Source organism: Desmodus rotundus, chromosome 7 (genome assembly GCF_022682495.2).
Source record: "Desmodus rotundus isolate HL8 chromosome 7, HLdesRot8A.1, whole genome shotgun sequence".
NCBI lineage: Eukaryota > Metazoa > Chordata > Mammalia > Chiroptera > Phyllostomidae > Desmodus > Desmodus rotundus.
Window position 1 is genome coordinate 102012454 of NC_071393.1, and position 17790 is coordinate 102030243.

At 43.9% G+C, this 17790-nt stretch overlaps 1 protein-coding gene across 1 annotated transcript; it reads left to right on the top strand.

The window, feature by feature from the left end:
* The first annotated feature begins 4261 nt into the window (after positions 1–4261).
* LGALS3 (galectin 3) lies at positions 4262–17538 on the top strand. Its single transcript, XM_053929017.1, has 6 exons — positions 4262–4349; positions 9963–9984; positions 10607–10987; positions 12704–12792; positions 15528–15693; positions 17233–17538. The coding sequence occupies exons 2-6, from the start codon at positions 9967–9969 to the stop codon at positions 17386–17388; spliced, it is 810 nt and encodes a 269-aa protein (XP_053784992.1). The 5' UTR covers positions 4262–4349; positions 9963–9966; the 3' UTR covers positions 17389–17538.
* The last annotated feature ends 252 nt before the right edge of the window (positions 17539–17790 follow it).

Here is a 17790-nt window from a genome sequence, read left to right on the forward strand (position 1 = left end):
AGAGCATTATTTGTGCTGGACCCTGTATTTTATCGATTATGCTATTACAGTTGTCCTAATTTTTTTCCCCTTTACCCCCCTCTACCCAGCACCCCCCAGTCTCTCAGACAATCCCCACACCATTGTTCATGTCCATGGGTCATGCATATAAGATCTTTGGCTACTCCATTTCCTATACTGTACTTTACATCCCCATGGCTATTCTGTAACTACCTGTTTGTACTTCTTAATCCCCTCACCTCTTCACCCACTCCCACACACACCCCTCTCATCTGGCAACCATAAAAATGCTCTCTGTATCCATGATTCTGTCTCTGTTCTTGTTTGCTTAGTTTGTTTTTTAGATTCAATCATTGATAGATTTGTATTTTTTTTGCCATTTTATTGTTCATAGTTTTGACTTTCTTTTTTTTCTTAAGTAAGTTCCTTTAACATTTCATACGTAATGGTTTGGTAATAATGAACTTTAGATTTTTTCTTGTCTGGGAAGCTCTTTATCTGTCCTTCAATTCTAAATGATAGCTTTGCTGGGTAGAGAAGTCTTAACTGCAGGTTCCTGCTTTTCATGACTTTGAATATTTCTTGCCAGTCCCTTCTGGCCTGCAAAGTCTCTTTGGAGAAATCAGCTGACAGTCTTATGGGAACTCCCCTGTAGGTAACTAACTGCTTTTCTCTTGCTACTTTTAAGATTCTCTCTTGATCTTTAACCTTTGACATTTTAATTATGATGTGTCTTGGAGTGGGCCTCTTTGCAGCCATCTTGTTTGGGATTCTCTGTGCTTCCTGGACTTGAATGTCTATTTCCTTCAGCAAATTAGGGAAGTTTTCTCCCATTATTTTTTCAAATACAGTTCCAATTTCTTGCTCTTTCTCTTCTCCTTCTGGCAACCTCTGATGTGAATGTTGGAACACTTGAAGTTGTCCCAGAGGCTACTTATACTACCTTCATTTTTTGGATTCTTTTTCCTTCTTACTGTTCTATGTGGTTGTTTTTGGTTCCTAATGTTCCAAATCATTGATTTGAATATCAGCTTCATCCATTCTATTGTTGTTTCCCTGTAAATTGTTCTTTATTTCAATTAGTGTATCCTTCGTTTCTGACTATCTTTTTTTATGCTGTTGAGGTCCTCACTAAATTCCTTGAGCATCCTTATACAAGTGTTTTGAACTCTGCATCTGATAGATTGCTTATCTCCATTTCATTTAAGTCTTTTTTCCAGAGTTTTGATCTGTTCTTTCATTTGGGCCATGTTTCTTTGTCTCTTCATTTTGATAGACTCCCTGTGTTTGTTTCTATGTATTAAGGAGAGCTGCTTTGACTCCATGTCTTGGTAGTGTGGCCTAATGTAGTAGGTGTCCTGTAGGGTTCAGTGTCACAGCCTACCTTTTCACCCAAGCTGGGTACTCAAGGCACTCCCTTTCTGTGGGCTGAGGACACCCTCTTCTTGCAGTTCAGCCTTGGTTGCTGTTGGCAGATCAATGAGAAGAATTTACCCAGGCCAGTCAGCTGCAAGGACTGGTTGTGACCACTTACCACCACTCTCTGCCCTCCATGGAGAATCAACTATGCAGGGCAGGTTGGTGGTACTCTGATACGGTCTGTAGCTGTCCACTGGGTATACTTGCCCTGGAGTTTCCCATGTGGTGCAGGCCAAGCTCAGCCCCCACCTGTGTTTTGCCTGGGGCCACCCTGCCTGATCTATAAAGTAATCTGAGATGGTTGCTCTGTGTACTGGGTTTGGAGATTCCCAGGTGAAGCCAAGCTGTGAATCTAGGCTCTCTGATGCTAGTGCTGGGCCTGGGGCTCACTGAGGCCAGCTGTTGCTTGTTTGATAGGATTTAGGAAGTTGTACAGCAGGAGCCAAGACCAGCCATTCATATGGAAAAGCAGCTTGGGTGTGTCTGCTAGTTGGGTGAGGCAGAGCCTCTGGGATCTCCAAGGCAGGTCAAACAGTGTTAGCCAGGTTGATGGAGTCTCAGATATGGCACCAGCCTACCCGCTCTGTGGGTAGAGGGCTCAGCAAAGGGACAATGGCCTCTGTTTGCCCAGACTGTAGACACTTCAGTCCCTCCTTGTATACCACTGGTAACTTTGAAGCTGCTATTGTGGTGCTCAAGCTCAGAGGGAGTGAGTCTGAGTAGTGAGTCTATGTGTGGGTTCTTTAAGAGGAACTGCTTGGGGCTCTAGACGTTTGGTCCACCAACTCAGTTCCCACTGGTTTTTGCAGCCCAAAGCTGTGGGGACTTATCTTTCTGGCACTGGCACCCTGGGCTAGAGGGCCTGGTGTGGGTCTGGCACTTCTCGCTCCCAAGATATCCCTCCCAAATTTTTATCCACCATGTGTGGGTGTGGGACCAGCCCTTTCTGCATCTGCACCCTTCCTACCAGTGTGGGTGGATGTGGTTTCTTTAATTCCATAGTTGTCAGATTTCCATTCAATTTGATTTCTGATGGTTCTGAGTGATAGTTCTATATTTTAGTTGTAATTTTGATGTGGTTCTAAAATTTTTTTCTCTGTATTTTATAAACATAGTAGTAACCCATTCATTGAATTCTTTACTGTTAATTTCTTAAATCATTTTTAAGGGGCATTATGTAGTTATCTAGAAAGAAAAGTATTGAAAATGATAAAATGAAACAGCCACAGGATTTTTCTCCAGTTCCCACACTATATGAATTTATTTATTTAGCAAATATTGAATGCCTACCATGCACCACTTGTATCCATCAGAGAATAACACAGCAAAGAACTTTGGTCAGAAAGGGGAGTGGAAGAAAGGTGGGGGGAACCAACAATACATAGTGACATAAGAAATAAGTAATGTTTATACCATGATGAAAATTGATAAATGCTAGCTCAACAGCATGAGGAACTGGGGAAGGTTGGACCTGCAATTTTAAACAGCGTGGTAACAGCGTATACTCATGGAGAAGGTGACATTTGAGCAAAGACTTGAAAGAGATGAGAAAATATGAGGCCTGTCCAGAAAGTATCCATCCATGTAATATTGAAAAAGAGACATTTCTTGCAAAAGATACAAGATACAAGAAACACTGTACACAGGATAATGACGTCTCAGTCCCCTTCAATGCAGGCACCTCGGGCGGGACCTCACAGAGTTCTCCCAATCACCACAGCTGCCCTGTCATATTTTCCTGAATCTCAATGACGGTCTGAAATTTCTTCCCTTTCAAAGGTGGTTTTAGTTTGGGGAAAAGCCAGAAGTCACAGGGTGGCAAATCTGGGCTGTAGGGAACCCCCATACAAGGAAGAGTCAGAGACCCCACATGCACGAGATTCAGAGATAGAAGGGGGATTGAGGTATGTAAGATATTCTGAGCTTAGGGAGGAGCTTTTCTGCTCTGTTTTCTTCTATGTATTTTGTGTTTTCAGGTTGTACATTAAAGTCTTTAATTCATTTCAAGTTAATTGCCTAAACTTTAAAAAAAAATCCATCTTGGGCATTCTTAATCATTTCACTCAGCTATTCCCCAGTTAAATGTTCCCCAAAACTAAATACAATCTCTCTTGCAAGCATGGATGTTTGATGTAACGACCTTTTCTAGAGGGGTAGCTGTGTCCTATCCCTGCTTTTACCAAAAGTACTTTTGTATTTAATTGTTCCCTCCTTCATCAGGACTCTCCCCAATCTCTGGGAAAACAGATTTTCTAGGAAGTGATTCATTATTTCATTCATTCGTTCATGAAGCAAATATTTCCTGAGAACCTACTACCTACCACACTGGGTAGATGCTGAGGATTCAGTGAGGAGCAGAACAATTTTGCTCTCAGACTGGAGGTGTGTGCCCCATCACAGCCCCAGAAGCCAGGAACACGGGAGTGACTCACACGGGGCGTCTCAAAAACTGGGTCCCTTCCCGCAAGTCACTGTGCACTTCTTGGGAAGGCTTTGATGCTGAGAGAAGGGTTAAGTTAAGTAAATGCAGAAGGGACGAGAGTGCCTGCAATTCCGGCAGAAAATAAGTAAACATCGTTAAAGCTAGCAAGCAAGCAAGCAAGCAAGCAAGCAACACTCCCTAAAGAAGCACAAGCTGCAAGCTTCGCAGGCTCTCCCTCTCGCCGTCTCAGGTGAAGATAGTGAACAAGGCCACCTCCAGGCGCCAGGGGCTGTGGAAGGGGCCGCCCTTGCTCCAGCCCGGGCTGGGTCTCGCGCAGCTGTTCTCCGGGAGGGAGGGGCGGGGTGGGCGGGGGTGGCGGCCACGCCCTGGCAGAGGCGGGGCGGGCGGGACCCGGCGTATTTGAGACGCGGACCTGCTGCGCCTTCACCGACAAAACCACCCCGCCAGCAGCCACACCCGAGCGAGCGAGCGAGCGCCCAGGCGTGTGGTGAGTGTCCCCGGTGCCCGGGACCGGGGGACCGGCCCCGGCCCGCGGGCGGCTCGGCCCGGAGGGGAGAGGGCGCTGGCGCGCCACCCCGCGCGCGGCCCCCTGGGGAGAGCTCGGGAGGGGGCTCGGCTTCCGCGGGCCCTGACAGCTGCAGAGCCCCGAGGGGAGTGGTGGGCACCCTCTGGACAAGGGTCCATAGTCTTTGACCCCTCGAGAGGTCGGACTCGGGGGGAGTTAGCAGCGTCTCATTAAACTCACGTCCATGCCTCCTCGGGGCGGACGGGTGTGTCCGCGGACCCCGGGCGTGGGCACAGGACACCCTCTGCGGCTGCCGGGAGGCTGAGCCACGCGTCCCGCCCTTCTGCCGCTGGGCCACTTCGAAATCAGCGGGGTCTGCCTGCGAGAGGGTAGTGGAGGGGCGCGCCCAAGCTTGGTCTCAGGAACCAGGTCCCCTACTCCAGCACACAGGGCGTACTGCCCAGGGACTCTCAGGGGCGGCGCCTGGGACCCCTGACTTGGCTGCCCCGCTACTTGATCTTGTTCTGGGGGGCGAATGAGTTCGTCTATCAACCCCAGCAGCGTCAGGGGTACAGCTGCTCTCTGGATGCTGATCCCACAGAAAAATGTTCGGGTCCCAAGGCCTGAGTGGTCATGTGCCCGGCTTGGCAAAGACCGAAAACCTTCAGCTTTTGCAAATCAGCGACTCATCCCTGATCAGACTGGCTAATGTGTGCAGTAACGATGTCAGATCTGTGCTGAGGATGGAGGTTGGGGGGTGAAGGTGGCAAAATGTTGGTCCGAGTGTGCAGAGCCCTAGCTGAAATTGAAGTTGGGGTGTGCGTGTGTGTCAAAAACATGTTTGAGGATTATTCTGAATTCTCAGCTATGCAGATAAAAACGCTGAAATGCATCCACGTTAAGGATTAGATGCTCAGTACCAGGGAATAAGGGACAGACAAGCTGAGGCTGTTACTTGGATTTCAGGCCAGCCCCTTAAAGTCGGTCATTCCCGTTCCAGATACCGTGGAAAATCTGTAAGGTGACTCCTGGGAGTTGGGTTGCTGCTGGACAACGAGGATTCTCGGAACTCAGGGACCCAGCCCATTTCCAGTATTCTGGGAAAGAAATGGAAAGCAGGCTCAGTTAATTCTGAAAAAATTTAAAAAATGATAGCAATAAAAATTGACCACTTGGGCACAGAGCTTAAGAAAAAATTTTCACCAACTTCCAAAACTCTGACTCATTTGCCTCAAGTTTATAGCATGTATCTTTCATACTAGCAAATTGTTTCCATAAAAGTTAAAATTTAGTAATAAAAATGTATTTTGCCACCATGGTCTGCTTTTCAGACATTGACTTTGAAGCCCTAGAGTAGAGTTTCTCGTTCCTTTGTGGTTGTGCTTCATCCTTGATCTTCGGGAGGCTGGAGCTGCTTTTTGAATCCGTGATGTTGGGGGAGGGGTCACACCTAGAATCAGCACTCACTCCATATTCTGGGGAGAAATTTGACGATGGTCCCTGAATGACTGAGAGATTCATGGTAACTGATCCAAAACTTAGCCTCTCTCTCCTGTGATGGTTTGGGATAGACTCCCACTGAGGACAGCGAGGTAACATCCCATCTGGTGCCCGAACTGGTTCTTCTCATTAAATTCTGAGTGGTAAGCCTGCGGGGATAGAGCTTGCTGTAGGCTTACAGTTTGCTGCCAAGTATCACATGTTCTCTCTTGACCGATGTTCAGCTTTTCCATAGAGGAAAAAAATCAGTAACTGAGAGGCACGAAGTAACTTTACCTTCCCTGATGCAGAAGATCTATGATGAGAAAGAAATCCTGCTAAAGGACCAGATTCCTTCATTCCAACTCCTTCTCACTGATTTGGCTTTGGAAAGTGGGCTTTCCCCTAGTCCTACTCAGTGTCTGAGCGAGGGCAGGAAGTAGACGGCCTCCCCCCGCCCGCCGGTGTTTTTTGAAGAGGAGTGTGGGCAGGGCCTGGGGGTTCTCAGGAAATCCTTCAGGATCTACTTCCCTTATGGCTTGTGTAAAGGTCTGGGCTCTTGGTGAGCAGAAATTTCAGAGGTGCTCCTGGGAGCCCCAGCTACTGGATTAATTGCTAGGTGATCCTAGAATAACATAGTGGTGTGGATACGGCTCTTTATTAAAGGGTAAAGCTACAATTAACAGATGATTAAAATGGTCAACCTTCAGACTCACGTTTAAATTCCTTATTCCAAAGCAAACTGAACTACTCCTGTAGGTTTTTCCAAATGGGAAGAGCCAGGTAGTATTGCCTGTATCTTCTTGTTTGTCTTCAATGTAATTTTTCTTTTCCGATTCTGGAATGCCAGGGTGGAGTTCACATAGGTATGGATTCTGTAGTGTGGAAGGGTTTTTCACATCTGATTGTCTCTATGTAAACTATCATCTTTAAAAAAAAGATAAATAAATAAATAAATACATTTCCCAGGCAAACAGGAAGATATTTATCTAAATAGATGTTTATTGTTGTTATTTTTATGTTGTGTGGGTGTGGCTTTTTTTTTTTTTACAGTTCTAAAGTTGCTAACCTTGATTTCAAAAGAACATTGGTTATAACCCTTTTCATAAAAGAGATCTGATGGTTAGGAGTTGGCAGAATCAAAACAACGCATATTTGGAAAAGTACACATTATTGGTTTAAATGTGTTTATAATTAGCTGTGCAAAGTGGCATTCTTGTGTTCAATATCGTTGTACACTGAGTCACCCAGCTAGTTTTCTGACAAAAACATGATCTCTTTTTAAATTTGTTTACAATTTCAGCGTGTTCTGTAGATCTGAATGAATAAGCTAGATCATTTCTAAATGAAGTACCTAACACTTTCAAAGGATTATATATTAACATTTCAAAATATGAGGTTCTGTATTTGTGTAGAATTAGCCTGAGTTTGGAATCAGGTTGCTTGGACCCTGGTCCTTGGGCTGATAATGACAGAAGGACTTAGGGCCACAAGTTACCTCTCTGAGCCTCAGTTTCCTCACCTCTAAAGGGGGGAGATGAACTTTTCCCCATCAGCCTCATAAGATTATTATCAGAATCAACACAGTGTGTGCCAGTGCTTTGTAAACTGCAAAGCACCACTCAAACGCAGGGTGTAATTATTCTGATGAGCTTGTCTAGTGTGTCACAACACAGTGCAAACTGTCGTCCCAGGCATGATGTAAAACACAGTGCAGGTAAAGTGAAATCTGCTGTTACTCAAACTGTTTTGGTTGTGTTGGAAAATAAACTGAAAGTGCTGGGGCAGAGACTTTGAAAAGAATGAATGTTAAATTTTGGAAATACTGTCTTTATGTGAGTTTCTGGTTGTAATCAGCCTTTAAACCCATCTAGGTTTGATTGGAGTTATGATAATAAACACTTTATGAGGCCAACGGCAGAGATTTAGCTAGTTTTAACAATTGAAGCTACCTTTGTTTTTTATGTGTACGTACATGCATGTAAAAATACACATGCTCATTAGCCTAGACCAGTGGTTCTTGGCCAGGCAGATCTTGCCTTTTCCCCACTCCCCCTAGTGATACTTGACAGCTTCTGAAGACACTTTTGATTGTCACAATTGATGAGGGGTGGGGGTGCCACTGGCTGTGTATTGAAGGCAGGGATGCTGCTAAACATCCTACAATGCACAGGATAGCCCCCCAAAACAAAGTATCTGACCTGAAATGTCAATGGTGCTGAGGTTGGGAATAAGCCCCTACAGAATAAGAATATTTAAAAGAAGTGAAAACACATCTACATTTGCTTCTGAGCCTTTGGTATGTTGTCTGGGAGAGGAAGAAGGGTTTATGTAATCAAAGGAACTGAGCTCTCTGCCTACCATGAAGTTCAAGATTGTTTTCTACTAGTATCCAAAATGAGAGAGGCTTTATTTTCTTGACTTAAGATGTGTCCTTTCTTTTCCTTTTCTGTGACAACTTTTCTCTCAAGCTCCTCCTGTGGGAGCAGCACAGTCTTCTAGGCAGTGCCAGCCTTTTGGAGAAGGAAGCACAGGCAGAAGAGCGTCCAACTTTGGCTTTAAAACATCAGCTACTAGAGGAAATACAGTGACTGTAAACCCTGGGAGAGTCACTGTGACTTCCCAGCCAAATTGCCCTCAGTTTCCCACCTCGGAAGATGGCCACGGTGATAACCTGTTTCCAAATATGTTTGGGAATGCCCAGGTTAAAAGAGGTGTGCTAAATAAATAAATAAATAAATAAATAAACGTATCTGTGTGTGTGAATGAAGTGCACAAGAAGTTCTAGGAGTTCTATCTGTTTGAGTTTTTACCAAAAAATCTAATATTTGACATAGTTTGGACCTATCAAGTCGTCACCATTGGTCAGATCTCTTGGGGCAATGTCATTTATTAAAATAATTGAGTAAATATCACAAGTGGGCCACTCAAGGAAAATGAGATGCTGATCATTTAAGGTCCAGGTAATCCTGAGCTGAGAAAACTCACCCAGGCCTCTGCAGCAGTGGCATGCTGTCCTCCTGCTGTCCTCTCTGCCTCCCCTCCTCGCCTCCTCCCCTCGGTGCTGGGGTGGCTGTCTGGGAGGGGCTATCAAACACCCTGGGCAGTCAGGGGGAGGAGCCAGGAAAGCAGGAATGATGTCTCCAGGCCATCCCTTGAGGCAGCTTTTGGCAAGGAAATCCCTCTTTGCCCTACCCCGAAATATTTTCCTCCATATTGCCTAACTTTTTTTTTAACTTTGTTTTGTTATACTGCCAAAGATTTCCTTTGGAATAACAAGTATCTTTTTAAAAAGCAAGCACTTCGTGCCTGCCTTTCTTCTTCATTGCTCCACATCCTCTCCTTCCAGGCTTAGTAGCTCAAACCACGCCGCCCCTCTTAGAATTGCTCTGGTTGTGACTTCCCACTGCACAGTCTGGCCCACAGCTGGCCCGTGGACCCTTTGACCACCCAGATCTTGGCCTATCCATCTTTACACCCAGAATGTGCTTGTGCAGAGGAGGCGTAAATGTGTGCAAATGAAGGAATAAGTAATCGGCAACAACTACGTCTGAGGGGCACTGCCCTTCAGGTCTCAAGAGGAATCTATAAACTCTGCTTTCCCACTAAAAACCAGAGGAGGCCATGAGATGTCAGTGAGAATGGGGTGGGGGAGGAGTGTGGGTGGTGTCAATATGCAGAACCCTTTGTAAGAGGTGGGGGGGGGGGGAAGAGCACAGGAAGGAAGGGAAGGAGGACGGAAGGTAGACCAGGAATGTACCTGTGTTATCCAGGAAAGGGGCAGAACATTTTCTTCAATCTTCTCTCTCCTGCATTGTATGGCCTGTTATTCCCAGGACTCGGAACACAGACTAGTGTGTTAGGGTTTCAAGTTATGGGTTCAGTAGGGTTTGGTAATCCAGCTGGAGGGCATCTCCCCCCTTTGATGAGATATTTTTGTGGTTCCATGCTATTGATTTGAACGTATTTTGGAAATAGACATATTTGGCTTGTACTAGAAGAATGCCTATCAATTGACTAGAACTACACAGTAAACTATTTGTTAAATTTAAATGGGAACTCATGAAATCTTTTCAGATTAACTCATAACCTATCATCTTTTTTTTCTCCTCTCAGGAAAATGGCGGACAGTTTTTCGGTAAGTGTTTTATGTCTGTTTTCTTACACTCTGAGTTTATGTAGGTGGAGAGTTTTGTTTTTAACACTAGACTTTCTCTTCTAACTCTCAGACCATGTGTGCTCTGGCCTCACCTGTCCAATGAGGGCTTGTGGGCCAGAGTCTTGTTTTTCCAGCAACAGATTTGGAAAGAAAGCCAGGTAGAGAGAGGCCTGGCACTCGATTCCTTTACCAAAAGGCCTGGGACAGAAGCGGGGGGATTCTGTGGGCCAGGAGCTGAGAAATGAGCTGAGCAATGGGAAATGTGGTACAGCCTGAGCCTCCTGATTTTTGTGATTGTTTTTCTCAGGTCAGTTAGAAAAAATGTGCTTTTACATAGGGGATGGATAGCTCTGAGTTTAGCAAAGTATGAAAATGCAAGCCTCCACAATATGAGGTGATAGGAGACATACTGATAAAGCATGCATAATCCCAAAGTCTAATTTCAGCCTTTGGAACACAAAACTATTTAATAGATGGAAAGAATTTATTGATATAAATTTCGCACCTTCCCCATAATGCCTCTACTTCTTAGATCTTGTATTCCTGGTTTCCTGTTTGTGAATGTTTGTCATCCATGAATTGTTTATATCTTTCTTTCCAGCTTAATGATGCCCTCTCTGGGTCTGGGAACCCCAACCCTCAAGGATGGCCTAGTCAATGGGGAAACCAGCCTGCTGGGGCAGGAGGCTATCCAGGGGCATCCTATCCTGGGGCCTACCCTGGACAGGCACCTCCTGGTGGTGCCTACCCTGGACAGGCACCTCCTGGTGGCACCTACCCTGGACAGGCACCACCTGGCGCCTACCCTGGACAGGCACCACCTGGCGGCACCTACCCTGGACTGGCACCTCCTGGCGCCTACCCTGGTTTTACAGCACCTGCTTATCCTGGACCAACTGCACCAGGAGCCTACCCCGGACAACCAAGTGGGCCTGGGGCCTACCCTGGTGCCGGCCCCACTGGTGTCCCTGCGGGACCACTGGTAAGATTGCATTAGTCATTTCATGTACTTGACTGTGACCAGGACAGAGCTAAGGAAGAACACAGCAATTTTCTGGGGCTGTAGTGCCATCACTTCGCAGTGCTCTGGCTGGGAGCTTGTTCTGGGCACTGACCTGCAAAGGGCCTCAGGGAGAACTGAAGCTTTAACCTTACTGCTCAGAGCAGCTTTTCAAAGACCAGACACGACGTGTGTTGGTCCAACAGAAAAAATAGTTATTGAGCTTAGTATGTGTAGTGTTGGCATAAAGAGACACTAACCCATGATTTGAAGCCATCTGTAAAGCAGCTTTACTATAAATCATGTTAAAAGCATAGTAATGGGGGAAAGTTTTTGTTATTAATAAACACTGAGTAAATAACATGCCAGTAATGTGCTTCTACATGGATGTTCTCATTTGACCCCACAACCACCCTGCAAGGTATTCCCATTTTACACATGAGGAAGTGCGGCAAGAGAGTCATACAGGTTGCTCACGATCATAGGGAGAACATGCAGGGGAACCAAGGTAATCTAGTTTCGAAAAACCTTACAAAGATAATTCTGTAATGTAAGGATTGAATTTTCATTTATATTAAAACACATTTTAGTGAATACATTCTACGTGCGAAACCTTAACGCTGCAGGGCTCAGACACAGGCCCTTCCCTTCGGGACTTTTGGTCTGGCTGGGAAATAGCAGCTCTGAGGAAAGAGTTCAGTAGCAGCTTAGGATCAGACCTGTTCAGGACCACATAGAAGGTGGCACAGGTAGCATCTGACCTGCTTTTAGGTCGGCTTGGAGGAAAGCGCCCAGAAAGTGTTGGGGGTGTGGGTAGCATTGGGCAGGGCCTAGCCCACAGACGGTTAGTCCACGGCAGGTAGAGGGGGACATGGAGGCAGATGGGAGAGAGAGTGCAGAGAGAACAGAGGGTCAGCCCAAACAGGGAACTCAGGAAGGGGACAGATGGGGGGAGGGGGCAGGAGAAACAATTCCAGTTCGCACTTGTTGAATTTGCAGCATTGAGCAAATCCAGAAGGAGGAATTATGGGACTGGTACCATGGGCTAGAGATAAAAGACTTTGATGGTAGTTGAACCCAGGGGGGGCATTATAGAGGGAAAAAAAGAGGAGGCCAGTGATGGGACTTTGAGAATACTTACAGTACCTCGAACATAAATATCTGAGGAGTGAACTAGGAAATGTATTAACTGGAAGGTGTTCGTTTCACAAATATTGAGTATCTGCTCCAGACTAAGTACTCTGCTGATGCTGTGAGTAGGATACATGAGAACCCGGAAGCCCAAGAATGTGACATGATGAAGTACGACGTTTTGTGACAAGGGTCCTAAGAGTGACACAAAAATGTTAATGTTGATTGTAAGGTCTACCTTAAGCCCTTTCAAAATATAGTTTTAAGTGAATGAGTTAGAGATTGGGATGGCCCTAGTAATAAGAGCTACAATGCTCCAAAAAGGATTGTGTTCTGTCTTTGGCACCAATTAACTGATGGCTTGATTCTTGATTCTTAGTTTTACATGTAAGTTACCTTATCTCTTCAGGCCCTTGGCACAGTGGCCTGGGAGTCCAGACAGATGGCTTATATTCGGGTTATGTGTTATTCACACATATTAATAGCAGCTGAACTTCAGCAACATACTTTTCTTTCTTTCTCCAAGAAAACATGACTACTGATACACATATGTTTTTTCGTCCTCAGACTGTGCCTTATAACCTGGCTTTCCCTGGAGGAGTCATGCCTCGCATGCTGATAACAATTCTGGGCACAGTGAAGCCCAATGCAAACAGGTATAGAGCACAGTGTGGAAGTCTAACGTTTTTGCTCATTGGTTTTTGGATAAAGGCCAATTTATCTTGAAGTTTAATAGAATCTTTAAAACTATACATTTAGTGTCTTGGCTTTCCCACAGTACGGGATTATCCCATCAATCAATACGTGTTCCCTCCAAGGTTTCCCTTGCCCAATCTGGTTTTTCTCCCAGAACCTAAAGGAAACAGAGTTCTACATTGTGAGGACAAGAGGAAGAGCAGAAAAACCCGTTCTGTTTGTTCTTCCTGGCAGTGAAAACCTTCTTAGCATTAAAGGAGAGTCTTTGTAATGGCATGTTTGGCCATCCCTCTGCCCCTGAATCATATAGTGTCTGAAAAACCAAGCATGCACTTTAGTTTAGATGTCCATCAGAAACGAGGATCGGAAACCAAAGATCCCACCGGACACAGTGGTGAATTGATCTGAGAGCTTGAACGTGATCCCTCTGTGTCCTCAGACAAGTCTCCCTGCAGTTGTGCGGTCACAGCGCTGCCTCAGAGCCCTCGAGCTGGGCTGCCATTGGCCGTCTTCACACTGGGTGCAGCTGCAGAGTCAGATTCCCACGGTGGTGGCCTGGTCTACAGATGATAAGTGGCAGGATGGGGAACCCCAGTCTTCTGAGTGGTCACTATTTACTTAAAAGGTGTGAAAAGATTGTACAAGCTGAAGACTTCATCAAAATAAGTCAGCCTTTGCTGTGGGAACTGGTTTGATTGAGGTGAGCTAGGATGGAGCAAGACTGAGGTTCTTTAGGAAAATCCGTGCTGTTTCTGGCTGCCCTGGGACCCCAGGCTCTGGTTATCACCACTGGTTATATAATACTTATGTGTCATGCAAACAGGCTGAGGATATCCTGAGGCCATCCAGTATGCCTGTCCCTGAGGTTAGTGGTGCCACTAAGGGTCCTGCAGCCACTAATTAGTATGTTTCTGGGTCTTATAGGCAGCATATAAAAGGCACACAACCAGCCTCTGTGAATGTCTGTCACCTTGCTCCTGATGAATCAACAGGAGCCACCTCCTCCATTACCAGGAGATGGACTGGCTTCTGATCTGATCATTTTACATTCAAACAGCCCATTCACTCCAAGCTCTAGACAGCCTCCCCTGGGTCTACTCCATAGTCACTGCCCTAAGACAACTCTTCTTTCCATAAAGCTTATACAGCTTCTCTAAACACAGTACTTCCTTGTACAATAAAGCTTGTCTCACTGCAGCCTGCAAAACATACATTCCCTGCCTGTGTTCTTATCCATCTTTCCTCCCTACACAACATAGAACCCAGCACACCTTGTTCTGTGCATGCAGCACACACAGTTTGTTAATATCTGCCCCTTCCAACACCCCCTATCACTCAGAACCACATTGGTATCTTTGCCTTTATTTAGGGTTATTTTACTGCAAACTTCAGCTCCATTTACACTATAGATGTAGACTGAGACTGTGGCAGATCAAAACTAATTTTGGTTGAAATGGTTAAGGGGCTGGTAAACTGAAAAGATTGTTGCTTGGTCTTGCAAATTCTACGTAAGGAATTAGAAGAAAAAAGAATGCTTAAAGTGGGAGGAATGACAATATCTTCCTTTTCCCTGAAGAGGAAATACAGCCATTGGATATTCAGTCAAATATCATTTCTCTTGCCATTTGACTGTTTTGGTCCCTCCCTGCGAATACATTTGTGGTTGGGTTGGTTACCAGGTGAATCCAAGTTCCCAGGGAATTATTGTAAGTAGGTCAGGAGGGCAGCTTTTGCTTTAAATCAAGAGCACCAGCTGAATCTGATGTGAGTTGCTCTGTGGAGCATACTTTGGGAAACTGGGGTCAGCAGCTTAATAGTCAGAGGACTCGTGTTTGTATTAGCATCTGAGGAGAAGGAATGGGGTCAAAAAGTTCCACTTCGTACATGGAAAGTTCAACACATTTGCTGTCATGATTTTAAAACTTAGCAACGAGATGCCGAACATTAACTGTGTAATCTCATTCTTTCTGTTTTGGGGGTAGGTTCTTGGTTAACAGGAGGGAGCCAGGATTTGATCTCTTACTTACGTGACTGGCTTGCCACCAGTAGACATTAAAAGCAACACGGCAGGGCGGGGAGGAGCATCTATTGTTATATGCAATATAAGAATAACATGCCCTCAAAGTGGCCTCAGACCTCTATAAGGAAAACAAACAGAAGTACAGATACAGGGAACAGACTAACAGCTGCTGGAGGGGAGGGTGGGGACTGGATGGAACTTGGTGACACGACAAGTCAAAGGACAGTTTTGCATGACGCATGGACACAGACAATGATATGGGTTGAGGGAGGGGCGAGGCTGGGGCTGGGTGGAGGTGGGAAAAGGGGGGAAACAGGAAACAACTAATGTCATAAACAAGAAAAAATTACAAAAACCTTTATAAGGAAATCTTGAAGGGTTTTCATGAGTAGTCGGGGTAAAGAGGGAATTACAGCTGGAGAGAATGATGTAGCTAAAGTCAATGAGGCAAAACAATTTAAGCACAGAACTGTCTGGCTGACTTAAGATACTCCAGTAGTACATGGAATACTTGGCCTAGTGTACAGTTTGAACCTATTCTCTGGTTTGTTTTCTGTTTGGAAAATTCCTGTATTTTATAAAATGATTTGCTCTTTTAGAATATTTTATGTTCTTTTCTTGATACAAATAAACAACTTGAATCATCTTACTAACTCTGGTCTACGGTTTAAACAGACTTGCTTTAGATTTCAAGAGAGGGAATGATGTCGCCTTCCACTTTAACCCACGCTTCAATGAGGACAACAAGAGAGTCATTGTTTGCAATTCAATGCTGAATAGTAGCTGGGGACGGGAAGAAAGACAGTCGGTTTTCCCATTTGAAAGTGGTAAACAATTCAAAGTAAGTTCATCTATTTTATATCGATAATGCCTATTGCTCATGGGGAAATCACTCTAAAACCACAATGCACTTGGATGAATTTTCTTTTTCTTTTTTTTTTGATTTTAGAGAGAGAGGAAGACAGGAGAGAAAGAAACATCAATTTGTTGTGACACTAATTTATGCATCCATTGGTTGCTTCTTATATGAACCTGCAACCTTGGTGTATCAGGATGATGCTCTAACCAACTGAGCTACCCAGCCAGGGCAGTGAAATGAGATTTTTCTCAGCTGTCCCTGGACACCTAACCAGCTCCTCCATTCCAGAGGACCAGGATCAGCAGGCTGCAACATGGCCAGGAGGGGCATGCTCCCCAACTCCATCCTGTTACCACCCTGAGTTTAAGCTTTTCTGGAAATGAGAAAAATATCATCTTTAATAAAAAGGCAGAAAGTCTCATTTGGACTGAGACTTAGTTCTTTAAAAATGACAGTGGCCTTGGAATAAAAACAAAAATTTTCTTAAAAAATTTAAAAAGAAATTACAGTTAACATTTAATGTTATATTAGTTTCAGGTTTACAGCATAGTTTAAAATACATGCTTATGAAAAGAAATGTATAGGTCTTCAAATTAACTAAAAAGTCTTCCATCTTTTACCTCCTGAAGGTTGCAACTTGGTGAATATCTTTCCAGTATTTTTTTTATGATATACAGTAAGCTTTTTATTTTTAAGCACTGCTTCACCAATATTTATTTGGTTGACAGAGCAGCGTTAGGATTGACTGTGAAGTGGGCAATAAAGCAGCTAGACTAGAATCTCCTCGAGGGCAGACAAATAGGGAACACAAACCACTTGGAGCGCCTCTTTCAGTATCAGAACATTATTTCATTGTTTACACGTGATAATTCAACCAGTACCCTGCTGGTGAGTTTGGAAATATTACAAATAAAACCTGGAAATATTTTATGTATAAATAGTAAATACTAAAATTTTAGTATTTTACTAAATACTGAAATACTGTACTATTCTTATAAATCTTTGCTTTCTAGAAGAATAATTTTAAAAACCATGTGTGTTTAAAACTTAGGTATTGCCGAAGTGCTACTTCCAAAAGCATGTAGGGATTACCACCTCCACTATTGGAAGACTGTTTTCCCTACTCTTGCCCAAACTGGTTGTTATCCATCTTCATAATATTTGCTGCTGTATTAGGACTTTAGTGATTATTTTTACTTTTACTTTTAGTGGTTTAGGCCATATAAAAGCTTTTCCTGTAGACACATTATTAATGTAGACACATATATTTATATAGATGTCATTTTTTCCTTTGTCGCTTCAACTATGTAACCTAAAAATTTGTCATTTTGCTTTTCTTTAAATTTTTGAATAATCTGGAGGGTTTTTTTTTTTTTTTTTCCTGCTGTAAAATTACTTTTCCTGGACTTTAATCAGTTCTAGAAATGATCACAAAGATGAAAGGTGGACACCCCGAGCGCAGGACAGTTGGGTTTGAAATCAGTGAGCATTTCTCACAGTTTTGTGTACGTGCCATTTCAGATTCAAGTGCTGGTGGAATCTGACCACTACAAAGTCGCAGTCAATGACGCTCACTTGTTGCAGTACAATCATCGGATGACGAACCTCAAGGAAATCAGCACAGTGAAAATTTCTGGTGACATTGACCTCACCAGTGCTTCATTCACCATGATATAATCTTAAAGGGGCAGATCTTTTAAAAAATGATATTGAATGTAAACATTACTCATTTAAAAGATTCATGTTTACTACAAGTGAAAAATTTTTACCTTTCTTCAATAATGTCCTTCATGTAAATCATCCATTTAATAAATATTATCAGAGTTACCTGTTTATATGTCATTTAATTGGGGCAGTTTGTTGATAATGAACAGTGGGCTCAATGATAAAAGAAATATGTAGCAATATTAATAAGAGTTTTCTATACTTACTAAAATACTTTTAAAGAAATAGTAAATACTACACAAACATTAACCTTGCTCTTCCCGAGTTTCATAAAAACAAGGAAATCACTTTCCTGTTTTCTTAATAAAATATATTCAGGAAACGAGAAAAGTAGAAAGAGCTTACCCATAGATG

Coding starts and splice junctions, on each gene's coding strand:
- LGALS3 (XM_053929017.1), top strand. Junction 10,988..12,703: donor GTGTCCCTGCGGGACCACTG/GTAAGATTGCAT, acceptor TTTCGTCCTCAG/ACTGTGCCTTATAACCTGGC. Junction 15,694..17,232: donor AAAGTGGTAAACAATTCAAA/GTAAGTTCATCT, acceptor GTGCCATTTCAG/ATTCAAGTGCTGGTGGAATC.